The following is a 15,168-nucleotide window of genomic DNA, read 5'->3' on the forward strand; positions in this document are numbered from 1 at the left end:
AGAAACATCCCAGCAGGCTGTGCTTTGCAAGCATACAAAAAAGTTTCACGTATGTGAAAATTATTTTTCATGCATGTGCTTCACCTCCGCTGCTACAACTCCATCCTAGGGAAAACACTGCTGTGTGCGTTTTGTGCAACAAGTGGATGTGGTAGTCTACTGGTAGAGTAGAGAGAGAGCTAAGTAGCGTTGAAGTAGAGTTGAGCAGGGCAGAGAGATGGAAGCAAAATATATTAAACCCAGTGTTGATACAGCAGAACTGGAGAGAGGGGTGAAAAATAAATAGAGGTGGGCATGGCTCAAGTAGGGCGCAAAATTATAGACGGAGAATGATTGTCATTTTTGTGTAGGAATTAAGCTACAATACATGACATATGTTGTTTTAATTAATAAATACAGTATGAATAAAGATTACATAACATAAAAATAACTGCAGTCTTTGTTATTTGATAGCCGCTTAAATTAAACAATTTTTATAGGGCAAGTAAAAACTGACTTCGGGCAAGTAGATCTCTGACCAACTTGCCCGACTGGGCAAGTGAAAAAAAACCTTAGCGTTGAACCCTGCCACTGTTCAAGATTGACAAAAGCTGTGATTTGTTAACGGGAGGTCGGTACATTTCCAGCCATGTTTGTAGTAACAAAAGTGGGCACTTTTTAACGAGAGTTTGGTACATTTGCAGCAGTGTTTGTAGCCACCAATCCAGGTATTTTAAGACAAAACATAATGTATTTCTTACCCTAACCAAGTGTCTTTAATGCCTAAAGTTTATCCCGTGTCAACCACAGCGTTATCACAACACTAAATTAATAACTGAAGTGTAAAGGCACGTAAAGTTTCAGCATATGCATTACATATTAAATGTACAAATGTAACATATGTCCGGCACAAACCTCTAGAGATTCACACAGAATGCAGTTTTAAAAGCATGCAGTATTCTAAATAAAGAACTGTACATCTTTAACTAGAGATGACATGATTACTCATTTAATCGATACAAAATTATTCTTCAACTATTTTGACAAATAATTACACATTTCAATGATTTTTCAAGCAAAAATGCCCAAAAATCTCTAATTCTGCCTTTATATTTGTGAAAGTTTGTAGCTTTTCTTTCACTCTTAATTGCAAAACAAGGAATTTAAAGAGGTCACCTTGGGCTTCGGGACACAGTGACAGACTGTTATGCTACCATAACGCACATTCACATATAAGTTGTTTTTGTTGAGCCACAGGCGTCACGTGGGTTTACATTACCAAAGGTTTGTGACAAAATCACTTGCCGACAGCGACTCTCGTGTGCCCACCGTAAGAGAGGAGAGGGAGAGACGCTGTGCTGCTGCCAGAGGAGACGCTGAATGAGTTCCCTCTGAGCGGTAACTTGCTAAAAGAGTCTGAGAAGGCCGGGGCTGTTCATAAAACATTCAGGACACCCAGGCCTAACGACGCCACAGTTCATTCCACACTAGTGAAGCTGCTCCTCTTTTTGGAACCATCACAGAGTTGGTAAAAGTTTTGCTTTCAGTCATGCTTGTTGTTGCTGTGCATAACAGTATGATGTCAATATGTCAACAAGTCCTAAAATTGCGAGTCTCTCAATATGAATTTTTCATATCATATTACTGTGCAGTCCAATTATAAAGGAAACATAGCTAAAACAATAATGTAAATCAAATCATTACATGTTGTTTTCAGTTTTCATGCTTCCTAAACCTGTTTTTTCTTTATGTCTGTCTACCACTGTATGACTATTTTGTGTACTTGCTATTTACATGTTCAAAATAAACTGCTACTCACTAACTAAAAATAATAACAAATGAATATACAACTTGATATAGATGCATATTTAAGGACTTGAGATGAACAACAAAAAATAACATGCCTGGTGTTTTTGTGTGTGATACAGATATATTGGGCCTATGTCTTACTTTTTTTAATGTCTGAATTTTATCTTTGGCTATTCCACACCACAGTCCAAGCAAGAGAGCATTTATAGAATGACTGAATCCAGGGGGAATCTCAACTGCTTTCATCAACTTAATCTATTGTAGCCCTTGAAGATACACAATGAAGTCAGCGTAATCAGTTTTCATGTCCCTGAGCGACATCATTTATATCTCAAGTCCTGCTATTTGAGCACACAAGGTTTTAATATGGTAGAACTTCAATTACAGACAAAACATGTCTGCTGCTCCCCATCACTCCAGACAAATCTGCCTCCCTCTTGTCACATCTGTAAAATCGCCCATTTCATTAAACTGAGCTCAAACATAGTGAAGACGCTCAGGCCTGTTTTAGATAGATGCACAACCGTGGTGAAGAAAATAAATTGAGTACAACAAGTGTCCATAACCTCACTGCCCTAGTTTTTGTTGAATTATGATGGCGATGAGGAATTCAAGTGCATAAATTTGTAATCCCATTTCTGTGAAGCGACAGAGCATGGATCTGAGTGCTCTCTCCATATAAGCTTATAAACAACTTTAGTCACACTAGTTTCTCTAAAACATTGTGGATTTTTAATAAAAAAAATACTGAAATATCTCAGAGGATAAAATAAGACTGCAGTGTTTGAGCGATTTGCTTTGATGTATGCTGTACTGCAGTATATAGGTTTATTGTTATACCCTATTATTAAAATGCTCTGTGGTTCATTTGGATAATTTGAGTTCCTGTACATCATGTACAAGCGGGCCATGTCCATTTAGTCATAGTAGCACTACAGGTGATGTGACTTCACCTGTTAATAACTTCGCCAAATAAATACAGTAACGTTATGCTTTTAAAACAAAATGCTACTTATGTTACATTAGACGGACCCTTGTTGGCAGCATATGCAAACTTAAATATGAATACAACAAACTCAGGAAAACTGCACAAAACTCGACCAACTTTAGCCTATGGACAAAAACAAACAAGTTGTGTAAAGATTGGCTATCGAAAGTACAGTGTCGCAGCATATTAAGCAGCTAACATTACAGTCAACAGTATGTTAAAGTATTGTCGAGGCAGACAACACGGCCAACAGTGCAGTCAACTAACACAAGTAACGTTACTTATGCTAATGTTTACGTTACCGTTAACCGGTGGATCCTCCTTGCTAGCTGATTACATTTCTCGTCCCTTGCCGAAGATGAAAAAAAAGAAAAGAAAAATAAACCATGTTTCTTGAGTCTGAAGAGGTCTTGGTCCAAATGTTGCCGATTTAACACACCTCTTTCCCGTTTAAACACTACTTTTTTTGCTAAAAAGGCTCAGATTTTTTTCACTTCACTTCTACTTGACTAGCTAATCACACGCACCCGCTGGAGACATGAAGCACGCGACTCCCTCTCGGGGTGTATTCGATTTTAGCCTGCGCGCTCACCAGGCGGTGCTTAAATCATATTAATATTAAATCGTGAGTTAAATGCAACCCTTGTTGCAGATACGCCGAGATGATATAACTATCCACTTAACTACCACTGTAACATGGATACCCTTAGGGACTGTTCTTTACTTGTCAGGGGAGGGTTAGGGGTGTGCTTTTTTTGTTGTTGTTTTTTTTTTTTTTTTTTCCTCCCTGAAGAATACATTTTAATGATAACTAGATACCGCACAGCAAGATGGCGGCTACTCATTCCAATGGAGTTGCTCACCTGAGGTCTGTGCTACGAAGCCAGTTCAACTTACCTAGGATATGTTTTTGTTATCTGGTTTGAGGAACCCTAACACTGGCCGTCTGGATAACCGGCACTACAAAGCTGGTTATCAACTAGTTAAGCACATTCGTGTAAAAGAGGTGGGGGTGGTAATTATGAGTGACATCATCAGAATCATGAATGAAGGAGGCTGATTCATATTATATAAGATGAAACTGTACCGGAAGTGTCTGCGACTGTGAGGCAGTCAAATGTCAGTGGCATGGGATGTTAACAACAATCTGTAATCTTAAAATGGAAAAACAGAAATATTGAAAATACTATCCCAAAATTAACCGTCATCCAAGACCTAAATTACATGCAGGTATCACTGAGCTATGGGCCTATGTGACATTAGTATGAGTACTTTTTTGCTGTTTATTTGGATGATGATAATACTACTCTGACTCTGTCACATAAAACACTTTAAAGTAACGCCAGACTGTTTCTGCTACTGAAGTAAAGGGTGGGAAAGTAGTTAATGATTAATGAGGTCTATCCGACCGGGATAGGCTCCTCTTTTTTACCTGTTACTCCAGGCTTTCGCTCACTGATACTTTTTTCCTCAGTGATCTGTTTGGTCAGTTGTCGGGATGTTGACAGGCTGTGATCCGATACTCTAAAGTTGACCCCCTCCGGAGCAGGTTAGCTGTTCAGAGTTAACCCTGAACCCTAACTTCAAATCCTGCTTCATAGTACAGGCCTCTGGAGTATAAGCCAAAAAAGTTTTCTAGCTTCTGGTTTTCCTTCCACGGTATGTGGCCCACTGAATATGCGCAGTGGTGTTTCTCTCGCTGGCCACGCCCGCAAGTTCCCGCTCAGCTCATAGACTTTACATTGTGATGGCTTTTTAAATCTCTTTCATGGGCTCCAAGAAAGTTTTACAACTATAAAACCATCATGGCTCAAAATATCAGAAAATATTCATTACTGACCATGTTTGCAGTTAGAGGTGTGCTGTCAACAACTTTACAGACATCTCTTTTGTGAAAGTGGCCTACGGGAAAATGCTTTTTGGGCTTTAGGTGATTATTTTGCTGCAATGGGTAACACAAGTGGCCACTGAGAATAATTTGCTGCAGGGCCGAGCGGCTTTCCTGGAGGCCTGCCCCGAAGCTACAGATATTTTTCCTTGAGTCTTTCTGAGTGATTAGCAGGAAATGCATGGCCTTCCCTCCACCATAAATTCATTATTAGATTTTTAAAACTTACCCTTTGATGTTTGAAAGTTTAAATTTGAAGAAGAAATCATGGAGTTGGAAAAAAAGCCTTGTTTCTTTACTCTGGTCATGCCTGCTGGTTAGTCAGTGCAGAGGATTTATTTTTGAGCTGTAGAATAAAGTGATTTTAATGAAATATCACCATTTTAAGCTCAGATTTGGTTATGTTTTTTCCGACGGAAACATCCATCGCACGTGTCCATTGACAATCCAATAATAATTCCTGTTTGTACAGTTTCTGGCTGTGGTAAATTGTGTAATTTTGGATATTTTTCAAACCCACCCACATTTACTTTAAAAATCTAGTAAAATAAATACAACCTTGCCAATTACTATGCCCCCTGTAAGACAAAATAAAAAAAAACCTCCTCAGTGCTAAAAAAAATATTTGGCATGTATCCCCTTTTTTGCACCACACCACTCCCCTCACAAATAACAAACAATCCCTTAACTTTGTCTAGTTGTAGAACAAAAAGGCCTTAGACTATAGACACCGAAAAGGATTAGAGAAGACGAGCTCGATATTATTTCTACATTCTTTTTCTTAGTGGTTCTTCTGTCAAGTTCTCTCTGCTGATTATAGAAAATGAGTGTTAATTGTTTCATCTCTCATTTGCACTCTGTTCCAGCAGTTGCAGAAGGCTAGTAGAGGGGGCTGGAAGTCCCAGAAATAATGAGATAAAACCATGATGGATCTGGCAACCTGCTTGTTCAGGCTCACTGGGAATGGCGGTTGCAAGCCAGCGTGCTCTATGAAAATATGGACTCCAGTCCAAAACCTTAAGGCTGGCTTAGTTCCATCTGTGAGAAAAATAAATGGAGTGAGAGCGCAAAGGAAAGAAAAACAGACAATGAAAAAGAAGGTGGGAGGAAGAGCAAGTGAGAGAAATGCAAGAAAGAGAGAGAATGATGTGGGTTAATGTGTATGTGCACGATAAAGCTGTCATTATGCTGCCTTCTCTATGTTATCTTTACACCAGTAACTTATTAGGGACAGTGATGCATTTTGTGTGTATGGACACACACACACACACACACACACACACACACACACACACACACACACACACATACACAGGTGTGAGATAAAAACTTTTTTTTAATTCAAGCTATGGTGAGGCTTCGATAAGATAAATGTTGACTGTGTGTTGGCTGGAGTAGAGTACAAGCAAAAAGGGGCAAGCAAAAAGATGCCTATTGTCATTAAATGAGGAGAATGGGGGGGGGGCACCTTCAAGTCAAACGCCATGACTCCGCCCTTCACTTTTCCGCAGCGCCATAATGCCAACAAACAGCACAGCATGAAAGCGGCTAAACGGATTATTAACTGGCTTATTAACGAGCAGGCGTGAGAGGATTAGCCGTGTTGCTTTGAAGTCAATCTGAGGAAGGAGAAATTGACTTGGAACGCACTACCTCTCTTTTCTCTCATTCACTTTTTCTCTCCGCTTTCTACCCTTTTTCTATTTCTGAGTTAATGAAAGAGGAGAAAAAAAATCTTCAGTCACTTGTAAAAGTGTTTTTCATTCAGCAAACCCATGCCCTCAGCAGACGTAGATAACTGTGAGCACTGAGCAGTATAGACAAACCATCTCACCTACTCAGGGACCCAGCTTTCATTTATTTCTGGCATTACTTTGGCACATTATGTATCTTAATTCAGTTTCCATTAATTATTCTACTTCCCTCTAAAAGCAAGACCATTCAAATCAGGAAACTATCCTTGAACATCAAGAATAGTTTGGAGTGAATGCCATACTTCTTTTTCATTGATTAGGACCATTCAGGTGTTCAACACATGAAGTTCTCCATCAAAACGTTGACATGTATCCCAAAGAATGTGAAGAATAATACCTGGTCAAAAGAAAATGCATTCATGTGGAATTCTTTTTGATATCCAAACCACTGAGAGTTTCTGCTGCTGAATGCTTTATTTTCCTTCCCTTTTGACCTTAAGAGTTGGTTCACACAGATGAATGCATATATGCAAAATAAAAATGGTGCTCCAAATTATTAAAAAGAGCTTCTTTGGCTAGTCCTTATAGGGGAACCTGTTTTAGTGCTTCATGGTACCTATCTTTTAAAGGTGTTATCCAGCGCCTTTGTCAAATAGTACTATATAGAGTTATTAGAGGAGCCATACAACACTATATTCTTTTAATTATTGAGCATGGGGCCCTTGAATGATGCCAGATAATACCAATATCCTTCTGACTGACCCTTTCACTTAAAATATGAGTGATTACTTCTCATTTCTTACAACATTTTGGCTGAGAGGATTCTGTAGTAAATGCTTACTGAAAAACAAAATACGTTACCTTTTCAAACCTGGAATATTTCCATACACATGGGGGCAAACAGAGAGAACCACTGCTTTAGAGGAATACTTCGCCCACAAAATGACCATTTGTAAATTAGTCATGCCATGTTCCCTTGAATTTGTTAAGAAAACTGACTTGTTGATCTATTGATTGATTGGGACCATGTTTAACGACAGCAAAACTATATCAAAACCTCCATTTACAAACTCTCATACAACTTGTACAGTATAATCCAAGTTCCATTTATCCACTTGTATGCTCAGCACTTCCTAATCACATGCATTTTTGCTACAGCCTTATTGTTTGAAAACTGAACTGAAAGTGAAATGTATATGGTCTCCTCAAAACCAGTGCTAAAGGCTTTTTTTAGTGGAAAATGCATGTGCCAGTGAATAAAGTCCAGGTAACACGGCATGACTTAATGATTTGCAAATAATCATTTTGTAGGTAAAGTATTTATTTAATGTGTTATCCTCTGGAAACACACTGCTTGTAGGCTATTTTAATGTAGTGGTCTTATTCTTTGCCCTGTAAACTAAACTAAACTAAACTAAGGCTAAGAAATAATAATGAACCTCTAAAGAACAATACAGGGGCTTAAAAGTTTCTCTTCTTCAGATTAGTTTAGTTTACAGGGGAAAGAATCAGCAGAAACTCTACAGAGCCATACAGGGGCTTGAAAAGTTCTTTATGTGGCACTGGTGCTATGTAGAACCAGCACGTTAACCCATGCCAAGAACTGCTGAGGAACCAATATACAGTATTTCTGCAAAACACATTTCAGCATAACTGAAAAAGTTTTTCCATTATACTGGAAAATATCAGAACATACTGTTGATAGTTTTGTTAGGGACTATTTGTTTGGCAAAATGTGTTTACAATGAAAACTACTGTTTTATTTATTTATTTCAATTTTTTGTTCTTATTTCTCTTTCTGTCTTCCGTTGGTTCATACTGTCTCATCCTTTTGCTCTCTCTCCCCTTTACCTAAACACGTACCTACTACTGTACAATGAGAAAATCTAAGCCAAACATAATGCTTTTTTATTTTATTTTTCGAGTTCCCCCTTGACTTGTGCTGTGTTAAATGTTTTGTAGTTTTCATCGTGGTCACTTGTATTAAAAAAAAAAAAAATAATAAAAATGGTAAAGAAAACTATTGTTTTATCATTGGCTGTGTTTTGTGGATTATGAGATGTACCAAGGACACTGTTTTTGGTAGTAGAGGACGTTGCTGCTGATTTCCCTTTATGAGATTTTTCACTGCTGTGATCACCTCAATCCCATTCCCCTCATTTGTACTGGGAAGGAGTTAAAAATTTCAAAAACTGGTGTCTCAAAATACGGACAAATAAAAACAAAACTATCTCCTTTAAGGTCTCGGTGGGAGCATTCAGTTTCCGACTTCAGACAAGGATGTTATGATCACACACGCCAGGAAAATATTGCTGCAGCTGGTCTGAAGTCTTCATGACATTTGATGCCTCCGGTCTTAAAAGTGTTCAATCTACTCTGCAAGTTGGGTCCAGTCCAATTAGTGCAAAAAACTGATCCAACAACAAACACTTCCTTTCAAGTGATGTGCTTCTATCTTTTGATCCGATCTGTCAGCAGGAACCCAACTCTTGCTGGATTGCTCCTAAAATCACTGTATGATTAAAAGCAAGACACATTATAGGCTTTTTAGATTTGAGCATCTCTTTGGTTTCCATCATCACCAGAATTCAGAATGATTCTCATTAAAGCTGCAAAAGGCAGTGGGAGGTAACCGTGAAAGAACATCCAGACAAAAAAAAAAAAAAAAAAAAAAAAGTGACATGGGAAAAAGTAAGAAGCATGACTTTTGTGCAGGTTTCAAATTGTTACCCTCCAGCTGAAGTGACCATTCTATCTGCACAAATAAGGTCACTCAACAGCGTCTCAATGAGTGGGAGTGAAATGTGTATATCTCTGTTGCCAGGAGTCTTCCCAAGAGCAGCTTTGACACATCTGCAGCACTTATATACTTTGTTCACCCATACTGTAACATCCAGTCGATGAGTTATGCAGTCACAGTATATCACAAATAACTCATTATTTCTTCTTTTTTCTTTCTCTCAGTTCAGGGTGCTATACGTGAATGTAATCCTCCCTAAGCACCATAGTCTTTTTTTAAAGCATATCCATGTTACTAATTAGAGTCATATTTCTTTATTTATTTAATTTTACAAAGTGCTTTTCTCTTTACTCCAACATTGATGTTAATCAGCGCTCTGATGTTTCTGAGAGTGCGTTTGCTACACGTGCTCTGGCAACAACATCCAGTGTTTGTAGGTCACCCTAATCACCTCCCACTCTGAAGCTTTGGGGCCCTGTGTTGACCATATCTGTCTGAGGGGAGCACATCACCCAGGAAGCAAAGGTATACAAGGTTAGCAGGGTCACTGCATGCCATACCACATTTCACTGAACTTTAAAATAACTCACGGCATAGGAAAAACATCTCACCCAGCCACACACAAACATGTCATCTACAAACACACAGGCATACTTACGAACACTTTACTTAAATTGGCTCTCATTAATCATCAGTGCAAGATAATTTATTATGATTCAAGCAAGATATATAACACACACAAAAAATAGCTCAGTGAATATTTTGCTAGGCACCTGCATAGTTAATAATAACATTGAAATGAATGTAAATGTTTCATGTTTGTCTGATTATATTATACAAAATTTACCTGTGCTTCTAATGAGTTTATGATCTGTTTGCAGCGCAGATTATTATAAACAAAATGTTTTATTTACCTGGAATAATACATACAGCACAAAACACTGTTTTTGAATAGCAATAAACAATGTAACCCCTTCAGACGTACCATCCATTCAAATGCTCATCAAATATTTATTGGTTTTAGCCAATAAAAATCCACCTTAATGTTTGACATTGGCAAAGAAGCTTATTAGATTCTGTATAACCAATAAATGTTTTGACACAAGCCCAGCGAGGCAGACAGACAGACAAAGAAGTGAATTAAAAAACCTTTTCACCTTCCAAAGGCCTTTAAAAAATATATTTTCTGAATCAGCTTGAAAATAATAGATTTAGCTACAGTGACATCACCTACTGGTTTGTGGACTCCCATTTTGAAGCCTCAGGTCCAGCATTTCGGCTGTCTCCATCTTGATTTTAGGAGTGACCGTATTTGGGTGAGAGGCTGGCACTGTGGAGGAGTGACGGGCAGATCTGACTGAGAAGCTGAGGACACTATCAGCAGACAGCCTGTCACTCAAAGCAGCCTTCCCTCAATTATGCCTAACTTTTATCCTTAATAAAATGTGAGTTATGTAAAAATCCCCTGTAAAGTTGTCATGTGTGTTAAAATTAGCTACAGAGACCAAAGCTGTTTTTTGGTCCCAGACTGTAAACATGTTTATTTCTACTGTAAAGTTGGCCACTCTAACATGGTGGTCTGTGGATAGACTCGCCTGCCCTGCCCTGCAGGTCGCTGCTTGATCAGACACACACACACACACGGGCCTGTCAGTATATTTATGATACTGACTTATAGAGGCCAGCAAAAATAGTGAGTAGTGTGCATATATCAAAAGATATTGTCCTCATGTTTATATGCATGTTTGTTTACATGAGAATGTCACCAACAGTTCCACCAACATGATGCCAGAAGAAACAGCACAGTTTTCCTGACCATTATAAGACTTGGGCACAGCGCCGGAGTTTTTTTTTTTCACTGCGTCTATGAGCCAAATGAACAGAAAAAAAAAATAAAAAATATGCAGAGGCATGTTTTTCTGTCATTTTTAGTCCCGCTGCTTCTGTCTTCTCATCTGCTCTCTGTTGGGTTTCACTGTGGGCAGTGCTCAGCTCCTCAACATGTACGCATGGACACACAGACACATTTATAATGTTCATTTATTTAGGATATTTTTATTCATATTCAAATTCCAAAGTCTGAGAAAGAGAAGAATTAAAAGTTCCTTGCTTTTTGAAAGGGAGTACTTGTATGTATTATGCTATTGTGTTATCATTATATCAGTGGCATAAAATGGTCTTAAGATGACAATCAAATTATTTATTGCAGTTTTTCTGGGACAGTTTATCATTCAACAAAAGCCGGTATTGTGACAGGCCTACACACACAGTAAATTTTGAGTGTTTAACTTTACATTATAAATAATACAGCAGTCGAAGAGTCCATTGTAGTGTGCAGTAGAAAATATAATAAAACAGACGTTTACATAAAAATGTTAAATTGAGTCTCATTTCTAAATGACAGAAAAATAAAACTGAATAAAACATAATGGTGCATATTCAGGTCAGAGGGGGTTAACTGTGTTTCAGAGTATTTTCAGAAAGATCAAGGCTGTATATATCTAATTAACCCTCTAGTATCATAAGCATCTCAGACTCTAAGCAACTTCTCTCTACAGTATACGCATGGCTGAGGCTGAAATCCAATATATCAATAAGGTCTCAGTTTCCAGGGCCTGAAGAAGGTGAATCTTTGTTTACACTCATTAGTCAGTATTGATTTAAGATGGACCCGTGTGAACTAATAGCTTGGAGTATGATTTCATTGTTCATTGAACAAATGTTACACAGACATACATCTAAAAATCCTCCTCACTGCACTGATCTTTCTAAAATGTTCAGTCCACTGCTGACGGCGATTAAAGTGCTCGACTATTGTGTCAACTTGGCACATCTGAAAGTGGATAACCGAGACTCAAGTCCACTTCAGCTTAGCTCACCCTGCTGTGATCCAAGATTAGCCACCTTGCAGACTTAAGACTATTTTAGAATTTAACCCACTTAACCCTAGGCTAACCAGCAGTGGAAAAAGTGGGCTTATTTATTAGCCTTAAGCCACCCAAGAAAGAGTGTGCTGTGAATTTACAATGTGACTGGTGCTGACGTGGTAAAGCCCCCTAAAAATATAGTATCCTTTTTTTACTGATGCTGACTCCCGTCTCCAGCATGCTATGATCCAACTCCTGCCTCCAGCTTTGACAACCCCACCAAGGCTCGAGGGATCTATGTCTCCGTTCCCACAGACTCCAGCAAGAATAAATATGCTGTGTCATTGCATCAGCATCACTCAAATCATGAGTCTTTTTTTTTATTATTATTATAAACATCATCTACATCCATGTCAGTGGGTCTATCTGGCTCTCCATCTGTATGGTTTGGAGCGATATCATGTTTGTGTCTCACTCATCTGCGTAGAGTGATGTGAAATGGCAAGTCGTCAGACCGACAATCCGCTGTGGGCGAGGAGTGTCTGTCATTACAGAGGAACCCAGTTGTTCAGTGTGTATGTGTGCTTCTTGCCGTGTTTGCAGGCCAGAGAATGCTTGTTTGTGTGAGTGTGTGTAAATTCAAGTACATGTAAGGACAACAGTGTTTAGTTTTACCCAACAAAGCTCAAGTGCAAACTATAAACACTGGCACAGCTGGCGCCCTACAACACTGTCAGATGCACACACAAAGCAAAGTGTACTAATGCAGCTGGAGCAGCTTCAAAAATGTCCTTCCACATATATGATTGTGACAGTGCAAAACCCGTAGATAGACGGACAGCAACTGAATGAAGGTCTCATCAATAATATCTGTGCGACATCAGTCAGTGTCAACTAAAAAGATTCATTTTGGTCTGGGTAATTACTTGTTGCTTTTTTTTAACCACTTGCCAATTTATTTATTTTTGGACATATTTTGTTTCCATTGTTTCATTTGTTGCCTTGTCTCTATCTTTGCTATTATAGCTATTGTAGTCCCTGCACTCCCCAGGAACTACCTGCCCCTTAAAACATGTGTCCATGCATCATTGTCACACCTTTTCCTTGGATATATGTGGTTGAAGTTTGAGTTCCTGTGACTGTCATTGTGCGTGAAAGTAGAATTACTTATGAATGAGTGAATATATTAGCAGAACAGTCAGGTAAACCTATATGTGATTTAGGTGAGTTTGAAGATGAAGTCTATCTCATTTTAATTGCTCATTGATTGATGACTCTTGATGATCGTCTCTTTAGTACAATTTTCCTCATTTCTGACGAGTTCTTCTGGATGGATGAACATAACAACCTTCAGCTGTGTTCTCGGAAGGGAATCTTTTTTGTGGCAGATGTTAGAGCCTGAGACGAGATGGGCAGTTCTTTGGTTGCAATGTGATGTAAAAAGTTATGTTCTCAAATGTTTTACCACAACAACAGTATGCATTTTCTGCTGTCTACTAAAGAGATTCTTGGAGGGGAGAATTTGTTTATTAGACCTGGCTGTGGATAAGCAGTTAAAAATGGTCTGAATGGATAATAAACAGAGGTAAAAGTAACAAATTCCATTTACTCTTGTTACTGTAACGGTCAGTTTTTTTGTGTTTGTTGTCTTTTTAAAAATACTAAATTCTATTTTACTTATGTCAAATGTAAGAGCACTGATTCAGCTCAAAGTGTTTGAAAACTTAGAAGAGCAGCTGAGCGGACTGGCCATATTATGCACTGAGAACAAGCAAAGATAAATAGACTTTTAGTTTGGACATCATTTTTGTTCAGTTGTCTAATTTTGTCCTCTTTTCTGGTTAGTTTTACTGAGCCTGTACTGAGGGAGGCAGGTTTATATTTATAATCGATAATCACCTGAAAAATGCCATTTAAAGAAATGTAAAATATTTTTGTGGTGTGGACATTTGGGCCCAGTTCCACTAGTGTATATGTTGACATTACTGCAATTTGTACAATTATGACATACTTGATTATAACATTCCAGTACTCTCTCCATCCCTACTTATAAGTACTTGTATGTGCCTGACACAATAATAAAACACAGCATAACAATATTGTAAGGTACTGAACTAGACAGCAGATGCTATGTGTACAGTATTACAACACTATCAATTATTTTAGGACATTACATAGTGGGACACTGCCTGAGACTTGACTGATAGTGATGCACTGCTGAGAAACTCCTGTTAAGGCTGTGATGGACGATTAATGATATTTAGATTTTAGTTTATGTATGTGGATATTTGTTAATCGAAATGCTAACCTTACAGAGCTCAGTGCGCAGTTGAAGACACAGCAAGAGCCTCAGAACAAGCTGGCCCAACTGTGCAGCGACCACTGAAAGCAAATTAAGCTCACCAGGGTTCAGGCAAGGCCTGCATCCATTCTTGTTGTTGGTTGTCAATATTTTGACCCATTAGTGGCGGGTATTGTACAGCCATCAGACTTAGTGGTAATAACACCCCCAAGTTTACAAGTACTATCTGTATGGGGAAAATGATACAATCTGATATTGTGTAGTTCATGTATACTGTAAGTGCAGCAGTGGTTGTTGTTGACATGTGGGTTTGTCCTTGTGCTGCACAGACAGTAGGAGGATTTATCTGTTGTGGTGGCAGGGCTTATATTGTGGTTGATAAATTGTTTAACAAGATGATTTTAATTTGTTGGGAATGTAAAAATGACATGCTGAATGTATTGTATTGGCACATATAATGCAGGATAATAAAAGATAGCTGACTTGAAAAATTATTAACAACTTAAAGCAGCTGTGCGGAACTTTTTACCATTAATAAAACTGTCCCTAGTTCGTATCACCCCCCCTTGAAGATCCGCATATTTATTTGAACCCAACAGTGACAAAAAAGCCTTTCTCTATATGGCTATTTAGCGTAGCCTCGCTCGGGGCGGACACACAGCGGAAGTCAGCAAACCAGAATACGGCACCCGAGATTCTGCTCACCCGCAGCGATTAAACCACAGAAGAAGAAGGAGCCATGTTTACAGTGTTCTTCGAGTAAGCAGTACGCAACGAGCATTGCTGAACACATAACACCTAACAGTTTTACCAGAGATGTATCTATGAGGACTTGGTTGTACTTTTGATGTCATGGCGGATAACGAAGGAGCATCATGTAAAATTATCTGTGACTGTGACC

General features: G+C 38.5%; 1 protein-coding gene across 1 annotated transcript in view; it reads right to left on the minus strand.

Annotated features, from left to right (window-relative positions):
* The window catches only part of si:ch211-186j3.6 (neural-cadherin), a 446,142-nt gene that overhangs the window by 347,727 nt on the left and 83,247 nt on the right, over window positions 1-15,168 (minus strand). The window contains 1 exon segment of the mRNA XM_050049923.1: window positions 6,318-6,336. Coding sequence (XP_049905880.1) covers window positions 6,318-6,336 — 19 coding nt within the window.

Source organism: Epinephelus moara, chromosome 1 (genome assembly GCF_006386435.1).
Source record: "Epinephelus moara isolate mb chromosome 1, YSFRI_EMoa_1.0, whole genome shotgun sequence".
NCBI lineage: Eukaryota > Metazoa > Chordata > Actinopteri > Perciformes > Serranidae > Epinephelus > Epinephelus moara.